Below are 15000 nucleotides of genomic sequence, written 5' to 3' on the forward strand. Positions count from 1 at the left end.
AAATCTCCCTGTTCTCCCACTTCTGTCTTTTGGTTTCCTTACCTGTCCGTCTCCTCTCCTTTGTACCCTCTGACCAGAGTGGACTATCTGAGTCAGAAGATGTATAAAGCACGTGAAGAAGAGAAAGAGGCACTGAGTGAGCAGATAGGGCAGCTGGAGAAAGACATTCAGCAGCTCAGGTACCTGACCTCCTGTTAGACGTGTAGATTGAAAATGGTGGCCAGTACGTATTCTCTTACATATAATGTTGCTGCTTTCTCTTTCCTGATTGGTCAGAACCCAGAAGGAGGAGGACCTTGTCGGGGGTCGTTATGATGAGCATGACTGGCAGAAGATCTCCAACATCGACGTAGGCCATTGCACACTCTATGCATCAGTCTTAAGCCCCTGACATGTGCTACCGTTACATTACAGGCCTAATGATTGATGTCGATTTTTCAGCTCTGCTCTGATCTTTTGCCCAGAGTGTTCAAAGTATGCAAGATTAGCAACACTTTCAAATAGTCATTTCAATAAATGTAGGTTCCAGGACCCTTGCACTCATGTTGCAATCCAGAACATGAACTGACCTGCTCTTTATTTAACAGATTCTGCTATAAGCCTGAAGTAGCAAACACTTAAAACACACACTTTTTTTTTTGTAGTTAAAATTAAAATTTAAAAAAATAGAGGACAGCTTGCTCGGAGTGAAAAGCAAACAACAACATGGGGTTCTGGTGTTGTTGGCCTACCCTAACAACCTCAGTGGATATGCTGTGCCTGCTATTGTTATTATAATACAAGGGTCAGGTAAATTCCCTAAGAACTTGTTTTATAGTAGCTTCTCCGCTTGTCTCCTCTGCTCTACTATCTCCTCAGTTTGAGGGGACAAGGGAGGCGGATGATTTGCGTCAATTCTGGCAAAACTTTCTCCACCCATCGGTCAACAAGTCCACCTGGACTCCACAGGAGCTCGAGCGTCTGGATGAATTGGTCAAAGAACATAAAGAGAGAGACTGGGAGGGCATCGCTGAAGAGCTTGGGGTGAGGATGTTTGGGTGTGCGTGTGCTTATGAAGAATGTGATGACAATTCTTCATGCTTCCCTCTCCCTCTGTGCATCTGTCTCTTATACCCGTTAGTCTCCTTTTTATAAGAATAATCATTTTTAAATCATTCATTGCATCTCCAAACCTACCTGCCAGGTGATCTGTGATCCGTGTGCCTGTATGTAGACAGGCAGGACGGTCTTCATGTGTTTCCAGACCTACCAGAGGTTCTTGTCAAAGAACTTGAAGAAGAGCGTTTGGTCTGCAGAGGAAGACGAGGTGCTCAGGGAGCTGGTGGATAAGATGAGGATTGGAAACTTCATACCGTACACGCAAAGTGAGTCCCCGGCTCCGTCTCTAATCCTCACTATCGACACATTTTCTGTGTATACGTTTGTGTGATCTCATTTTACTCTGCTACTGTCCTGTACATGCTAGGATCCATTGAGTGCTATCTTATTCAATATTGGGACATAATAACTACAAGCTGTACTCTACACAGAATAACTTCCATTCAGTTTCAGAATACTTAATTGATCCAGAGGGAAAATACGATCTGGCCTGACCCGTCTGTGTCGCTCTCCCCTTGTCCGTCTGTCTTTCAGTGAGCTATTTCATCGAGGGTCGTGACCCCAGCCAACTGATGTACCGCTGGTCCCAGGTCCTTGACCCTGCGCTCCGGAAGGGCCCATGGTCCAAGGAGGAGGACAAGGTGAGGGTGGTGGGCGGAGTCTCTCAGGAAGAGTTGGCAACTAGTACACTGGTATGAGGGTAGTTACAGAAGAGAGTTGTATTTGTTTCACAATCATGTCTCACACACAATATTCTCCAACGAGGATACTTTGATAGTGTAAGGCTCAGTGAGAAGGGGTACCCTAGTAGTTGTCTTACTGACCTGACAGCAACTCATTTTTTACATTTTACATTTGATAATTAGGGACTCATTTATGATATTTGCAAATTTAAGATCACATTGAACTTCTGATGATTTTGTTTTCCATTTTCCATCATGCAAACCATACTCTCTCTCTGCAGGCCTTGCTGCGATCTGTAGCTCGTCTTGGAGAAAGAAATTGGTCTAAAATAAGGTTAGAAGTCCCAGGTCGTTCTGACGGTGCTTGTAGGGACAGGTAAGATCTAATTGGACAATAGGGCATCTTATAAGATCTGATTTGATAATGGCACAGCTTATAAGATCTGATTGGATAATGGGAGATGGTTTATTTTTGTGTGTGTATGTGTGTACAGATATTGTGACTGTCTGAAGGAAGGAATAAAGAGAGGACCTTTTGATGCGCAGGAGATAGCTCTGCTGGTCACGCTTGTCGAGAAACATGGAGTGGGTGAGTAACCTACTTAAAGACATAAGAAACACAGTTACACAAACACATGTTCACCTCATGCACGCCACATATTGATTGATTCATTGTTTTGCAGGGCGCTGGTCTCGAATTGCGGCTGAAATCCCAAATCGCTACGACGCGCAGTGTCTCAGAGAATGGAGGAAGTTTGTTAAGAAGGTAAATAGAAGCACGCAAGCGCATATGGAAGGCCAAAATAATCAATATTGGGTGAAGAAAATTCATACTTAAAAAAAATTAATAGAATGCGCCGTCGTAAAATGTGTCATTATTGAAAGCTTAAATGCCGTATTTTACGTCAATTTTAATCAATGTACATGTACAGTGAGACATAATTTTGGCCCTTTTGGCCTTCCATATGCAGGAAACACACAAACCAGACAGAATGACAGATAGACACATACCTACACACACACACACACACACACGAAGAAAGGAACACTGTGTATACGTGTCTGTGACACTCTTACCTGTCTCTGTCGACATCTGCCTTACCTCTCTGTCTCAATGGTCTCCAGAACGCCACTTTGACACTCCTGGAAAAAGACATGCCGGTGCAGAAGATGAAGGGGAGGCGTTTACCGGCCGGTAAGCGTGATATTAAAAAGGAGGAAGAGGAGGTGCTGCTGACTGAGAGCTCAGAAGATGAGGATGAGGACAAGGATGAAGTGGTGTACATGGACAGTGACGACGAGAAGATGAAGCAAGTCGTGGAAGCAGAGCGGAAACTGGAGAGAGAGGAGGAGGAGCACGAGCAGAAGAAGGAACTGGAAGAGGAGGAGGAGGAGGAGGAGGCCGCGGCGGAGGAGGAGGAGGCGGCGGAGGAGGAGGCGGAGGAGGAGGAGGCAAAGCCAGTGGAGAGACCTCCGGAGAACATAAAGTGTCCCACCAAGGAGAAACGGGCGGCTCTAGATACCTTTAGCTACCAGGTGGTGGAGAGGCCCTGTTTTGGCCCTGTCCAGCACAGGGAAAAGCCTGTGCGCTCCACTCTAGTGGACGCCAGAGGAAACCTCCTGGAAACATTGTTTGGTCTGGAGCCCCGGGTCCTGAGGTGTGGAAGCCAGCACAGCCCGCTGGCCCTGCTGCAGGTGTCCTGTTCGGAGCTCTTTGACTTCCTAACAATATGCGCAGACTGCACGCCAAACAGCTACTCCCAGAAGAAACCAGGCAAGAGGCGCCGGTTTGCCAGGAACAACCCGTCCATGGACTATCGGCTGATGGCCGCGGTGACCCCGTGGATCGGGAAACTGCTGGTCCCGGATCCCAACGCTGGCGGCAAGACGGGGGCGTACGCCCTGCGGCAGAGGATGCAGCCGTTGTCTCTGGGCAGCACCCCAATCTTTCGGCTGTTCCTGCAGGTCCTCAAGGTGGACCTGCTGAGCTGTAAGGTCAGTATAGAAAATAAGCAACGTGAAGCCAGAGTTCCACCCCCGCGCCTCCGTCCCCATATACCCAACCCAACTACAGTGCAGGGTATGCTCCATGAGAAACTCAAAAGGGCTCAGGGACGCAAAGAACTACAGAAATGTCTACCTCAGCTTGTGCAATTCCCGGCCCAACAGCCTCTACTGCAACAGGCACAGGCACCACCTTCTCCACAAGTCTCGTTGATGCGCATCCCTCAGATGGCGCCTCAGAGTCCCAGCATGCCTCCTAATGTGCATCCTTGCAGCCGTCCAGGCGCTCCGTCTACCTCTCATCCGGTCATGCAGCCCGTCGTACCTCCTCAGATGGCTGCTCTCCGGTTTACTCCTCCCAGAGGGTTGGTCCCTCGGCAGCAAAGCCCTGGAGCGGTGAGGTTACTGCCCCGTATTGCCCCTGCCCCGTCTCCTGCCAAGGCCTTGCTTCCAATTCAGGCTCGCCCCTGGCTTTCCTCCTCCTCAGCGGCACCACCAGCCGGACCAGCTACCCTTTTGTCCCAAGGGTCTGCTCCATTAAGAGGAGCAAAGAGAGGGCGGGCAAGTGAGCCTTCCCCAGGGCCGTCAGCCAATCAGAAGAGTGCAGAGGAGACGCAAGAGAGGAAGAGAGTTCGGAGAAAGACGGCTAAGGCTAAAGTTCTGGAAGCAATGGCTCAGGCAAAGGTACCTGCATTTGCAACATTCAACAAATTAACAATACACTTTAACTGAAGTCAAAAGGTAGTGATGATAAGTATAAGTAGTATAGATGATAAACATCATTTGGTGTAATATGGAAATCAACAACTTGTATGTAATAGGGTTATCATTTATGGGTTAATGGTAAGGTATGACATTAAGTTATTTAATCTGATGGAATGGTGTTTTTGTGAGTTTTGCAGTGGATATCACTGCTGGCCAGCCAGGGCCTGACTGGTATTCATTGTGAAACGCACACTTGACTATCTGCTTTAAAAAACGTATCTGTAAATGCAAACATAAAATAAGAAGGTTTTCCTTAATATCTGCCGATCGGTTCTCTTTTAAAGGATTGGGGTGTTTTCTTAACACAGCAGGCTCGTTTTCATAAACTAGAACCGCTTATGGATCTGTTCTGCCAAACAGAGTTTTGAATACATTTTTACATAAAGATTGGGCTGTTGGTATACAGAATGTAAACATTTGGCATAAAAACAAACGGGGACGGCATAAGGCAATCGTCAAAGTCATATATTCCACCAGTTGCACAGATCACTTTTTACAGTTTTACCTTTAACTCTGTACCTTTTACAGTTGGAAATTATACAAGGGGTTATATTGTTTCAGTAGGGTACGCTTTGATCTTTGAGAAGCAGCATTAATATACAGTTTGTGTACGTATAAAAACCTTTTGAAGGCCCGTCCCTTGATATCATTTGACGTTCCCTGCTTTTTGCACCTAGACCGAAGCCAAATGTAAGACATCACCAAAGCGGACGCAGGAGCAAATTGGGAAAGCAGTTCCTCTGGCCTTACCCGATGGCTTCGTCCTGAATCCTGGCAAGATAGTGTTCCTAATGACGCCGAATGGAATTGTTAGACTGGTCGGTGCGCCAGCCCCAGGCCTCAAGAAGGCCCTTCCATCAGGGCACCAAGCCCCAGCTTCTCCCAGCTTCTCCCAAGGGTATGTGCCATTAGCACATACCCTTCCCCAGGCTAGCTTCACATGCCTCCAGCAGACTCCCAACTTATCTCCCATTGTACAACCTGGTGTCTTCACCGCCATCCCACCAGCTACTGTCTTTACCGCCGTCCCACCACCTTCTGTCCCTACGGCCGTCAGACCAGCCGTTGTCTCCACCTGCCCGGCTCCACTGTCCCCCCACCCTCAGGGACTTCCTCCTTCGCCACGTCCCCAGTGGAGGCAGGTGGCCCCCGGGCCAGCGGGGCTGCTGGCCCGCCCCTTCCCTGTGTCCGTCCTGTGTCACAGCAGTGCCGTAGCGCCCGCCCCGCTCAGGAGGGAGGCCTTACAGTTTGACCCCGCTCTGATGTTCTGTGAGCCGGCTGATGAGGTGCAGCTCTGGATGAGGGGGGCCGGGGGGGTGAAGGCACCGGGCCTGGGCGTGGCCCTGCCTTACTTGCCGCCATTTGTCGCCAGCCTGGACTCGCTGCACGCACTGCTGGCCTCGAAGGAGTACCTCAGCAAGAATGCCTTTCTGCTGCTAACCACGGAGACTCCAGATCACGATTACAGCTTGGCCTCTGGTGGAGAGGAGGTGTCCCAACCCGAGGACCCAGGTACATGCCAAACACACGCCGGCTCGTTGGGTTGTGTTCAATGCACCTTGGGGACAGGGGTAGCATAGAGAGCTGCAAATTGATTTCTGCTGAATCTACAATTACTTGAATCACTGTTATTTAATTCATAGAAATACCTACCTGCCTTGTGTCAAGTGAATGGTATTTAGATGGCCCTTAATCACAATAACGCTAATGCGATACTGTAGTCACTCATTTATTTGTTATTTCTGAATATATATAGTACATAGAATGTATATATGTCTGTTCTTCATTGTAGTCTTATTTATACAATTATTTTATGCCCGGCAAGTAAAACTAGTACATAGTGCCTCATAGCAGTCCTTGTTTTTAGATTCTAGACGTAAGGCTACAGCAGAAGAAAATGTGGCTGCGGTGCGAAAACTAGTGGCCAAGCACTGTGCTGGAAACCCTGCCTACCAGATGTTGAAGGCACGCTTCCTGTCCTGCTTCACGGTTCCCGCCCTCCTGGCCACCATCCAGCCAATCAAAGAGTTGATGGTCCTGAATCCGGCAAGAAAGGAGACAGAAGTTAGTTTCACGTCTGTCGTGTCTTTCATATCTTCACACTTCGTACTTTCTTAGTTTGTATCTTAATCAAAGAAAATCCTTATTCAAGAATTCAACCATCAAAAATTCTGCTGATTTAACCAACTTTAACTTGCTGTAGCACCAGAGAGCTGTCATGTAAAATAAACAAAAACAGGCAAAATGTGCATAGTAAAGTATCAGGCGCCACAGTGTTTCGTTATCCTTTTTGTGTTTTGGTCTGTTGTACTTTAATCTTTTCGGTGTTTTCTTTTCCTTCCAGAATACCAAACTGCTACAGGACGGGGAAGGCGCTCCTGCCACTCACTTCACTGGCATCACCACACGTCGACCCGTAGAAAACGAAGACTCTAGTCGGGACTCTAGTCGGGACTCTAGTCGGGACTCTAGTCGGGACTCTAGTCATGACTCTAGTCAGGACCAGGACAGCAGTGATGCATTTAAATAATGATGCACTCTACTTTTAACTTAAAACCACCACGTTCCTTTAATAGCATCTTGTTTATTTGTAGTCTGGCCAGTACTAGAGGTTTGTAGTCTATTGTATAGGCCAGGCTGGTTCCAGGTTCCAGGTTTATCGAAAGCACCTTGTTAAGGAGCTCAGCAGACTGAATGAATGCAATTTTCAGCATGCCTTGATCCATACAGTGTTGAACTAATGTGTGTGTGTGTGTGTGTGTGTGTGTGTGTGTGTGTGTGTGTGTGTGTGTGTGTGTGTGTGTGTGTGTGTGTGTGTGTGTGTGTGTGTGTGTGTGTGTGTGTGTGTGTGTGTGTGTGTGTGTGTGTGCTTGTCAAGCTGTGGAGATTTTCTCAACACCATAGCTTTGCTATTGTCACAAGTTTGTGTTTATGGATTCATACGTTTTTTGTAAAGCAAAGAGTTTATGTTAATTAATAAGAATAAAATGGTTGTTTTCCCACCAAGCTTTTTGTTAGTCGGACCAAGTGGTATGTGATGTTTCTTTATTCTGATATTTCTTCTTTCCAGTCTCTCTCCATATCCCTTCTCTAATTCTGATGATATTTCTCTATGATCTGTCTTTCCTTTCACTTTTCTATCATCATCAGCTAAATCTTAATCCAGCACTGCTGATGGCTCAAGCTCAGACTGATTCAGAAAGCAACAATAGCAACCTCTGATACCGATGTGATGCAAAGGAAAATTATAAAAATAGCTTGCATTGCCTTTCTTTTTAAAATCTTAATATCCCAATTTGGCTTTCAATCATATGATCAGACAAAATTAATACTACCATTTGCATTTGCACCACAGACCACACATTTGATGAGATGGAATAAGCTTATGGAACATACTTTATGTAAAATCAGTGAAACAAAATGCTAAATGCACATTTACTACCGTAAAGGCCCACACAACAGCATGCTAGAAGCTGTGATAAATTGACATAATCAGTGCTTAGTTCTGCTATCTTATACAGGCAGATATTTATTAATTAATCTCTGCCTGCGCCGCTCAAGTCTGATAGTCATGTTTGTATTCATTGACTGTAAAAAATATATAAAAAAGCTTACTGGAGCGCACAGTTCACATTCAACATCCGCAAACTAATGTACTACTTGAATAAATACTGTGTTATTATTATAAATAGGCCTGGGGGTCGTCAATTTCTTGTGTGGTCCATGTGCGGATCTCAGGTGGATGTTTACAACAGGATGCTGCCGTACCGGAGGAGGGCGCTCGTGGCGTATAGCGGTTAGTTGTCATGGCAACTGACGCGCGAATAGTTCAGTCATCAAACCTGAAAGGGGAAAATACCTTTCACCCGAAGCTGAACCAAACTAAGGTTACACATATCAGAGCCGCATGACCTCCTTTACCCAGGTGTACGGGTTTAGCGTGGTATCAACCGACGGTTTGTCTTATTCAACTGGACGATCCACCAACCTAATAAGCCTGCCTGTTTGCTAGCATGGCGGAGAGCAGGGTGATCCCCAGCGGAAGGCTTTACAGACAGATGTTTGACGCACAGGTCAGCGCACCTTACTGTAAAACTGTCAATAGTATGCTTATGAAAGTGTTTCTCAGTATCAATATGTATGTGTTATACATAACGCTTAGAGTCCTGTCTGGTGAATGGTTTACTAGGTCCAGCTGTCCCTCTCCCTCCATCAAAGTCGAGGAGAAAGGACTGCTCCTGAAACACAAACGCACACCACTAACAACAGGTGGACACACACACACACACACACACACACACACACACACACACACACACACACACACACACACACACACACACACACACACACACACACACATTTTGTATACAGTATATTATTCTACATCTTGAACCTTACAGGGTTTGGTATTTGTATGTGTGTGTGTGTGTGTGTGTGTGTGTGTGTGTGTGTGTGTGTGTGTGTGTGTGTGTGTGTGTGTGTGAGACAGATTACTGCCCACCAGTGCAGAGCAGCAGCTGGAGGAAGAAGTCAGAGGACTTCCTGATGTTGTTGGTTTGTACTCGTCACATGTGGGCCTCTGTATTTTAGGCCTTTATCACACAAGTGTAATAGTAGGGACCAAAAAAGATGTAGCTACATCAATTACGTTTATTATGGCTGTATGTCGGCAATAGGCATGCCAATACCCATAATTAACTCCATGAGATACTCCTGTCTTCTGACCTATTATTAAAAATCTTTGAAAAGGGCCTGTGAAACTAAAGAGGATAGTAATGAGATGCTCTACTCTGTAGCTATTTCTAATCTACCACTCCGAAATGCATAGTAGCTTATTTCATCCAGTGTAGTAGACTACATATGATAAACCATAGGCTAGGTTTGTTTTCATATCACAGTATTACATTCTGACGATGCTGATGCATACATTTTTAAAGACTTTCCTATAGCTTTTAGCTGTGTATGCTTGTAAAGAATGTTCCCTTTGCATAATATACATTTGCCGATAGATAGATAACATTTTGTAGGAAGTCATCTGCCGAACTAATGTCAATATAACATTAATAACTCCATTATGAACTACCCTTTCTAGTGGCTGAAAGGCAGAGTGCTGATGTGATTGAGCGCCTGAGAGCGAAGAGAGAGAGAGACCACAGAGAGACTGTAAAGAACCTTCATAGAGACCTGGCGGTGCTTGGCAAGGTAGGCTAGACATACACTTTATACGCCTCCCTGTAATATGGATATTCTAAACATTCACATTGGTACAAACTACACTTTATAGCCCAGCTTGTGTACACATGACACAGTGTACACAATGGTAAGTATACACTGCACACTTTATATACCCTAAGTAGTGTGCACCATAAACTTCACAAATGCAAAAACGCAATGGCTCAATATCCTCATAGCATAATTTTCCTCATAGTCATATTTTAAGATTAATTTTGAATTTAGCGTCAAAAGAGCAGGTAGGTTGCGACTAAACAACACATAGTCCGAACACTCCGAAAACTCCCCCTGAGTGCTCATCTTTGGGCCAAAAGAGGACCTGTTACTAAGAACTCTTTTTACTGAAAGTATCCTCAATACCTGAGTTTCTATGTGTGCAGTTTGGTCACACAGACACATTAACATTGTCTTTTGGGTCCCGAGATAAAAAGGTTTAAAAACTCCTGCCCCATAGGATTATGAGGAGAGCAGTAGAAGTACTTGTAAGGACCTGCTCTCATGCCTTGAAGAGATGGACCAGAGGTTGGAGACCCTGATGGGGGGTATGGAGTGTCAGCAACCGACCAGCCTTCAGGTATACCATCTGTTACACAGTATGTACGACACAACAGCTCAGCATTTGATGCATGGAAAATGCTTCCACATTAAGATAATAAATGCCATATAAGATCATGTGTCATCATAAAATGCATATTAGATCTGTGTTTGTGTACATAATATGTATTTGCGTGTGTGTGTGTGTGTGTGTGTGTGTGTGTGTGTGTGTGTGTGTGTGTGTGTGTGTGTGTGTGTGTGTGTGTGTGTGTGTGTGTGTGTGTGTGTGTGTGTGTGTGTAGGAGCTGAATGACGTTTGGAAGCAGGTCAAGGAAACTTCTGTTTTAAAGAGAGGAAGAATCTGTGAATTAGACCAAAATCTGAATGGATATGAAATCCAACGAACACAGCAGGTAAAGACAAGACTAGTCCTTCTAACAACCACTCTAGGAGGAAGACAAAGAAGGAATCACTTATTCTTCTTCACTCCTTAATTTCTGATTGAACATCCATCGACGTTGACTATGTCGGTTACAAACATATTGTGTTTTTGTGTTCTCTTGAGATCGCTCATTTACTCAAGAAGTACTGCACTCTTCTGGAGAGAATCAGCTCCCTAAACCCCTGTGACCTCTACAGACTGCTCGACGCAGAGGCTATGGTAATGACATGGGTGAACTCATCAATAAACGTTAACTTTTAACTTAACTTAACTTATGGCATTGCCTGTGCCCTATCACTTTGCCACCTATGGGTACGTTCACGCATACCTTCAACCTCTGAATGAGGCCCCTGAAACGATGGTCATCGGCACTATGGTAGTAATAGCCATTTAACCTGCGATTCTGATTTCTAGCTACCAGCTCTCCTTAACCTGTCTGATTGTTATATATACAGATGATCAACACCGCCCTGCTCGCTAACCGCCGTAGCATCGCCCGTCTACGTCTTCATCTTCTGGAGGGGGATCTGCAAAAAGAGTCTGTCCTTCATCTTCGCTGGCAAGACATATCTAAGACCTGGAAGGCTGGCAGGGTACAACAGGAGATAGAAAGGTTCCGGTATGTCTCAAGGCTTGCTGCAGTACTTTTGTAATGGCACACCGAAGAACTCACTGTATATCCCTTGGTTTAGGTGTCTCGGTTCAGAAATTGTACCTAAAATTCTAGAATTAACCGCAAACCAACAGTCCTGTGCCAAACCGATTGTATGGGATGGTAACGTACTGTTACCATCCCATACATTTTAGCTCGACATCGTGACATCTATGTGTATATTTTCAGGCACCTCGGCGTCACGAAAAGCCTGTTACCCGTGTTAGATTCAGAGTGGAACGTTCACGTAGTGTTAATGGAAGACAAAGGATTACAGCTGCCTTCTCTAAAACAGGTTAAAGCTAGTTGTAACTTTTAACTTTTTAAGTTGTATCTTTCTTCAGTTACAACGTCATTACTTATCGGTAGGATTTATGAGCTATAATTGGAGTGTCATTTCTAAGGGTGGGAAAAATAATCGATTCTTCGATGCATCGCGATTCTCTGTAGAACGATTCCAACAAAAAAAAAGTTGTTGTTTTGTTTTTTGTTCGCCTGCTGCAGCATTCTGTTCGCCAGAGAGGGATAATTTTATTTATCTTCAGTGTGTATGGGCCAATCTGATTTGCCTTGACACGATTGCGATTCAGCCTACGTATAGCATGCACGCAAACTCACAGCCAGACACAAGAACTCCTTCTCTTTCAAGAGCTGCTTTTTCTTTAATGACATAGAAAAGAAAGATTAGAAAGAAAAGAAAACCAAACCGTATTTTTTACATACTTCCATATTGTTTTGTAATGCAAGCTGCAATGATTATTGCATTGTTCATAGAAAGTCATATTTGTGACAAAAGCTTTTTCTCTAATAAAATATTAGATAAGTCATTTCATCAGTTGATGTATTTAATGATCATCACAAAAGTAGGAAGTGATTAGCAAACTCTGAGTAGCAAACTCAGAGATATATTTTTTGGAAAATCACTCATGGAAATGTACATAAACGTTTTTGTTGCATCGAGATGCATCGATAATCGTTTTACAATCGAATCGTTGACCTCATAATCGGAATCTAATCAAATCGTGTGGTGCCAGTAGATTCCCAGCCCTAATAATTTCTTAGAAATGCCCATATATAAATGTATATATATATATATATATATATATATATATATATATATATATATATATATATGGTGTGTGTGTGTGTGTGTGTGTGTGTGTGTGTGTTGCAGGGAACTGGTCAGTGATAAATCAGTCCAGGACCCTGACTCTGTCCAGGAAGCAGTTGTGGAGATCAGAAGGACACAACAAGCTCTGTCTGAAGAACAGAGACGTCTCTTCCAGCACATCTGGTACCAGGATTGTTCAACACTGTCACAGACATTATGTGTTATGTGATTGGACATCACAGGATATCGTGTGTTATGTGATTGGTCATCACCCCTACATTTCTCTGCTGAGATGATAAAGTATATCTTATCACAGGATACCGTGTGTTATTTGATAGGTCATCGCAGTATACCATGTGTTATGTGATTGGATATCCCAGGATATCGTGTGTTATGTGATTGGTCATTACAGTATACCATGTGTTATGTGATTGGACAGCACAGGATACCATGTGTTATGTGATTTGTTATGGCGTAATAACGTGTGTAATTTGATTGGTCATCATGGGAGGACAGGTGTTATGTGATTGGTCATCACAGGACTACCGTATGATTCTGTGTCCTGAGGAAACGGTTGGCTGTAACTTTGTATCCGAGGGCCACAGATGATATGAAACCATAACACTGTTTTACAGCTCTCTGGCCCCGCCCACCTGCACTACAGCTCTGGTCACCGATTGGTACAACCAACTTACAGCTCTCAATCAAAAGATTGGTAATTTATGTATAATATCTTAATATTAATGGTGTGTATAGGTTTGTGTATAAATGTTTCTGTAAAGTTACTATTACCGTGTGTGTGTGTGTGTGTGTGTGTGTGTGTGTGTGTGTTTTTCCAGATGGTTGTCATGATAACTTTGTACGTCAGCTCCAGTGCAGCTTTGACCAGAGCTGGCAGGCCAGTCTAGTGGAAGTGGAGCGATGCAAGGTATATTATTCATTATTCAAACTCATCTGAATGAATAGAGATAACCTACAATAACTCATCCAAAATGGCAACACATCTGTTAGAAAAACAGATGCCGCTTTGAAGGGTGGTGGTTTCGAGGTGTGCCCTCTCCGATGATATGTGGCCTAAAATGCTTGTGGCACGGAACTGCCATTCCCAACATTACAAATCCTGTTTTCCTGCTTCTTCCCACAGCAGGCGCTGTGTGGTCTAGAGCTGTCCGAGCAGGAGGTCAAGCACATCGTCAGCTCCCAGATCCTCCCTCTGATGGGGCCACATCAGAGGCGGGCTGAGGAACGAGTGGCCATCTTAGATGTCAGTCAAATGCTCACCGTCATCTCTCTCCACTCTGTTCCACTCTCAATGTTTGTTTCTCTGCATTGTCTCCTGTCTCACACGTTGCCCTTTTCTTTCATCTTCATTCATCTCTTCCTCTCTTAATTACCCTCTCCCTTCTGTTTCTGTGCCTGTAGCGAGATGTGGACGTGGTGGCAAGGCATGCTGGGATATTGAGTAGGACTGTCTGGAATGTTTTACGCGGAGCAGCGTTGCTATGGGAGACGCACAGCCGGGCTATGGAGAACAGAGAGCAACAGCTTGAGGAGCAGCTCCGCCTCCTTCGATGTGAACAGGAAGAGGAAATAAAGGTCTGCACGCAGAAAGGAAGTACCAAAGCCTTGAAGGCGAGAAAGTTCTTTGGTTAGGGTGTTCTGACTCCTAGCCCAGTGTCCAAACCACAGTTTTACCTGTAGGCATCCTAGAGCTAGAGGCCCCTAACTCCTACCTGCTCATTAATTACCTGTATATTCAGGGTTAAAAAATCCCTGTATTTTCTTTGGCTAAAAGCGTCTGCTAAATGACCAAGGGATTAAATAGTATTTTCAAAGTCTAACCAAACTCCCCCGTTGTGCTTTACGGTCTTTTTTTCCCAGAGGAAAGAGGCTCATTTGGACGTCTTACTAGACCGGCTGCGCCAGGACAGCCCTGAGGAGGCCCTGAAGAAGTCCCTTGATGTGGCCCTCGCCTACCTGGACGAGATGCCCAACAGGTGAGCCACCTCCAAACCGACCAGGCATGAATGACGCATCCCCAGGTAGAGCAAGACATTAGGGAGGGAGGGGATGCGATGCATCAGGATTTCATTGGATCTTGCAAAAGTGACAAACCAAGCATGCCAGATGTGTGTTACACAGTAGAGATAGACTAAAACATGTGATGAGATTACTGGTTGAAATGGGAGGCTTCCTACCTAATGCATATCATCCTATATTAACCATGGGAATATGGATACCTTAAGACATACAATAGCAAACATGAAGAAAGCACTGCCCGTTTGTGTGTTTACAGCTCTAGAGAGTGGTACAGCAAAATGGACGAAGTGCTGGAGAGTTTTCCAGCTGTTCATGTGGACGAGCTTAACACCTACAGCGCTGCTGTCAGCCAATATTACCATGTTGGCGAAGTCCACACCCTGGTAATTATAATATCCACAAAAACACACGCACACACAAAGGTGTCAAGGCTAGG

General features: G+C 44.8%; 2 protein-coding genes across 2 annotated transcripts in view; both read left to right on the top strand.

Moving 5' to 3' along the window:
* snapc4 (small nuclear RNA activating complex, polypeptide 4) overlaps positions 1-7545 on the top strand; it is a 12157-nt gene extending 4612 nt beyond the window's left edge. Inside the window, exons 9-20 of the mRNA XM_056591957.1 lie at positions 78-179; positions 277-349; positions 859-1023; positions 1214-1364; positions 1633-1739; positions 2063-2157; positions 2276-2370; positions 2465-2547; positions 2907-4469; positions 5228-6062; positions 6418-6614; positions 6895-7545. Of these exons, the coding sequence (XP_056447932.1) occupies positions 78-179; positions 277-349; positions 859-1023; positions 1214-1364; positions 1633-1739; positions 2063-2157; positions 2276-2370; positions 2465-2547; positions 2907-4469; positions 5228-6062; positions 6418-6614; positions 6895-7080 (3652 nt within the window). The 3' untranslated portion in view covers positions 7081-7545. The remainder of the gene's footprint in view (positions 1-77; positions 180-276; positions 350-858; positions 1024-1213; positions 1365-1632; positions 1740-2062; positions 2158-2275; positions 2371-2464; positions 2548-2906; positions 4470-5227; positions 6063-6417; positions 6615-6894) is intronic.
* Positions 7546-8356: 811 nt separating this feature from the next.
* Positions 8357-15000, top strand: part of ccdc180 (coiled-coil domain containing 180) — a 19449-nt gene continuing 12805 nt past the window's right edge. Inside the window, exons 1-15 of the mRNA XM_056592100.1 lie at positions 8357-8623; positions 8740-8819; positions 9043-9107; positions 9646-9755; positions 10240-10359; positions 10622-10732; positions 10885-10980; positions 11217-11380; positions 12588-12707; positions 13160-13239; positions 13364-13452; positions 13669-13788; positions 13947-14120; positions 14406-14521; positions 14821-14947. Coding sequence (XP_056448075.1) covers positions 8564-8623; positions 8740-8819; positions 9043-9107; positions 9646-9755; positions 10240-10359; positions 10622-10732; positions 10885-10980; positions 11217-11380; positions 12588-12707; positions 13160-13239; positions 13364-13452; positions 13669-13788; positions 13947-14120; positions 14406-14521; positions 14821-14947 — 1632 coding nt within the window. The 5' untranslated portion in view covers positions 8357-8563. The remainder of the gene's footprint in view (positions 8624-8739; positions 8820-9042; positions 9108-9645; positions 9756-10239; positions 10360-10621; positions 10733-10884; positions 10981-11216; positions 11381-12587; positions 12708-13159; positions 13240-13363; positions 13453-13668; positions 13789-13946; positions 14121-14405; positions 14522-14820; positions 14948-15000) is intronic.

The sequence above is a fragment of the Gadus chalcogrammus genome, chromosome 6 (assembly GCF_026213295.1).
Source record: "Gadus chalcogrammus isolate NIFS_2021 chromosome 6, NIFS_Gcha_1.0, whole genome shotgun sequence".
NCBI classification, from domain to species: domain Eukaryota; kingdom Metazoa; phylum Chordata; class Actinopteri; order Gadiformes; family Gadidae; genus Gadus; species Gadus chalcogrammus.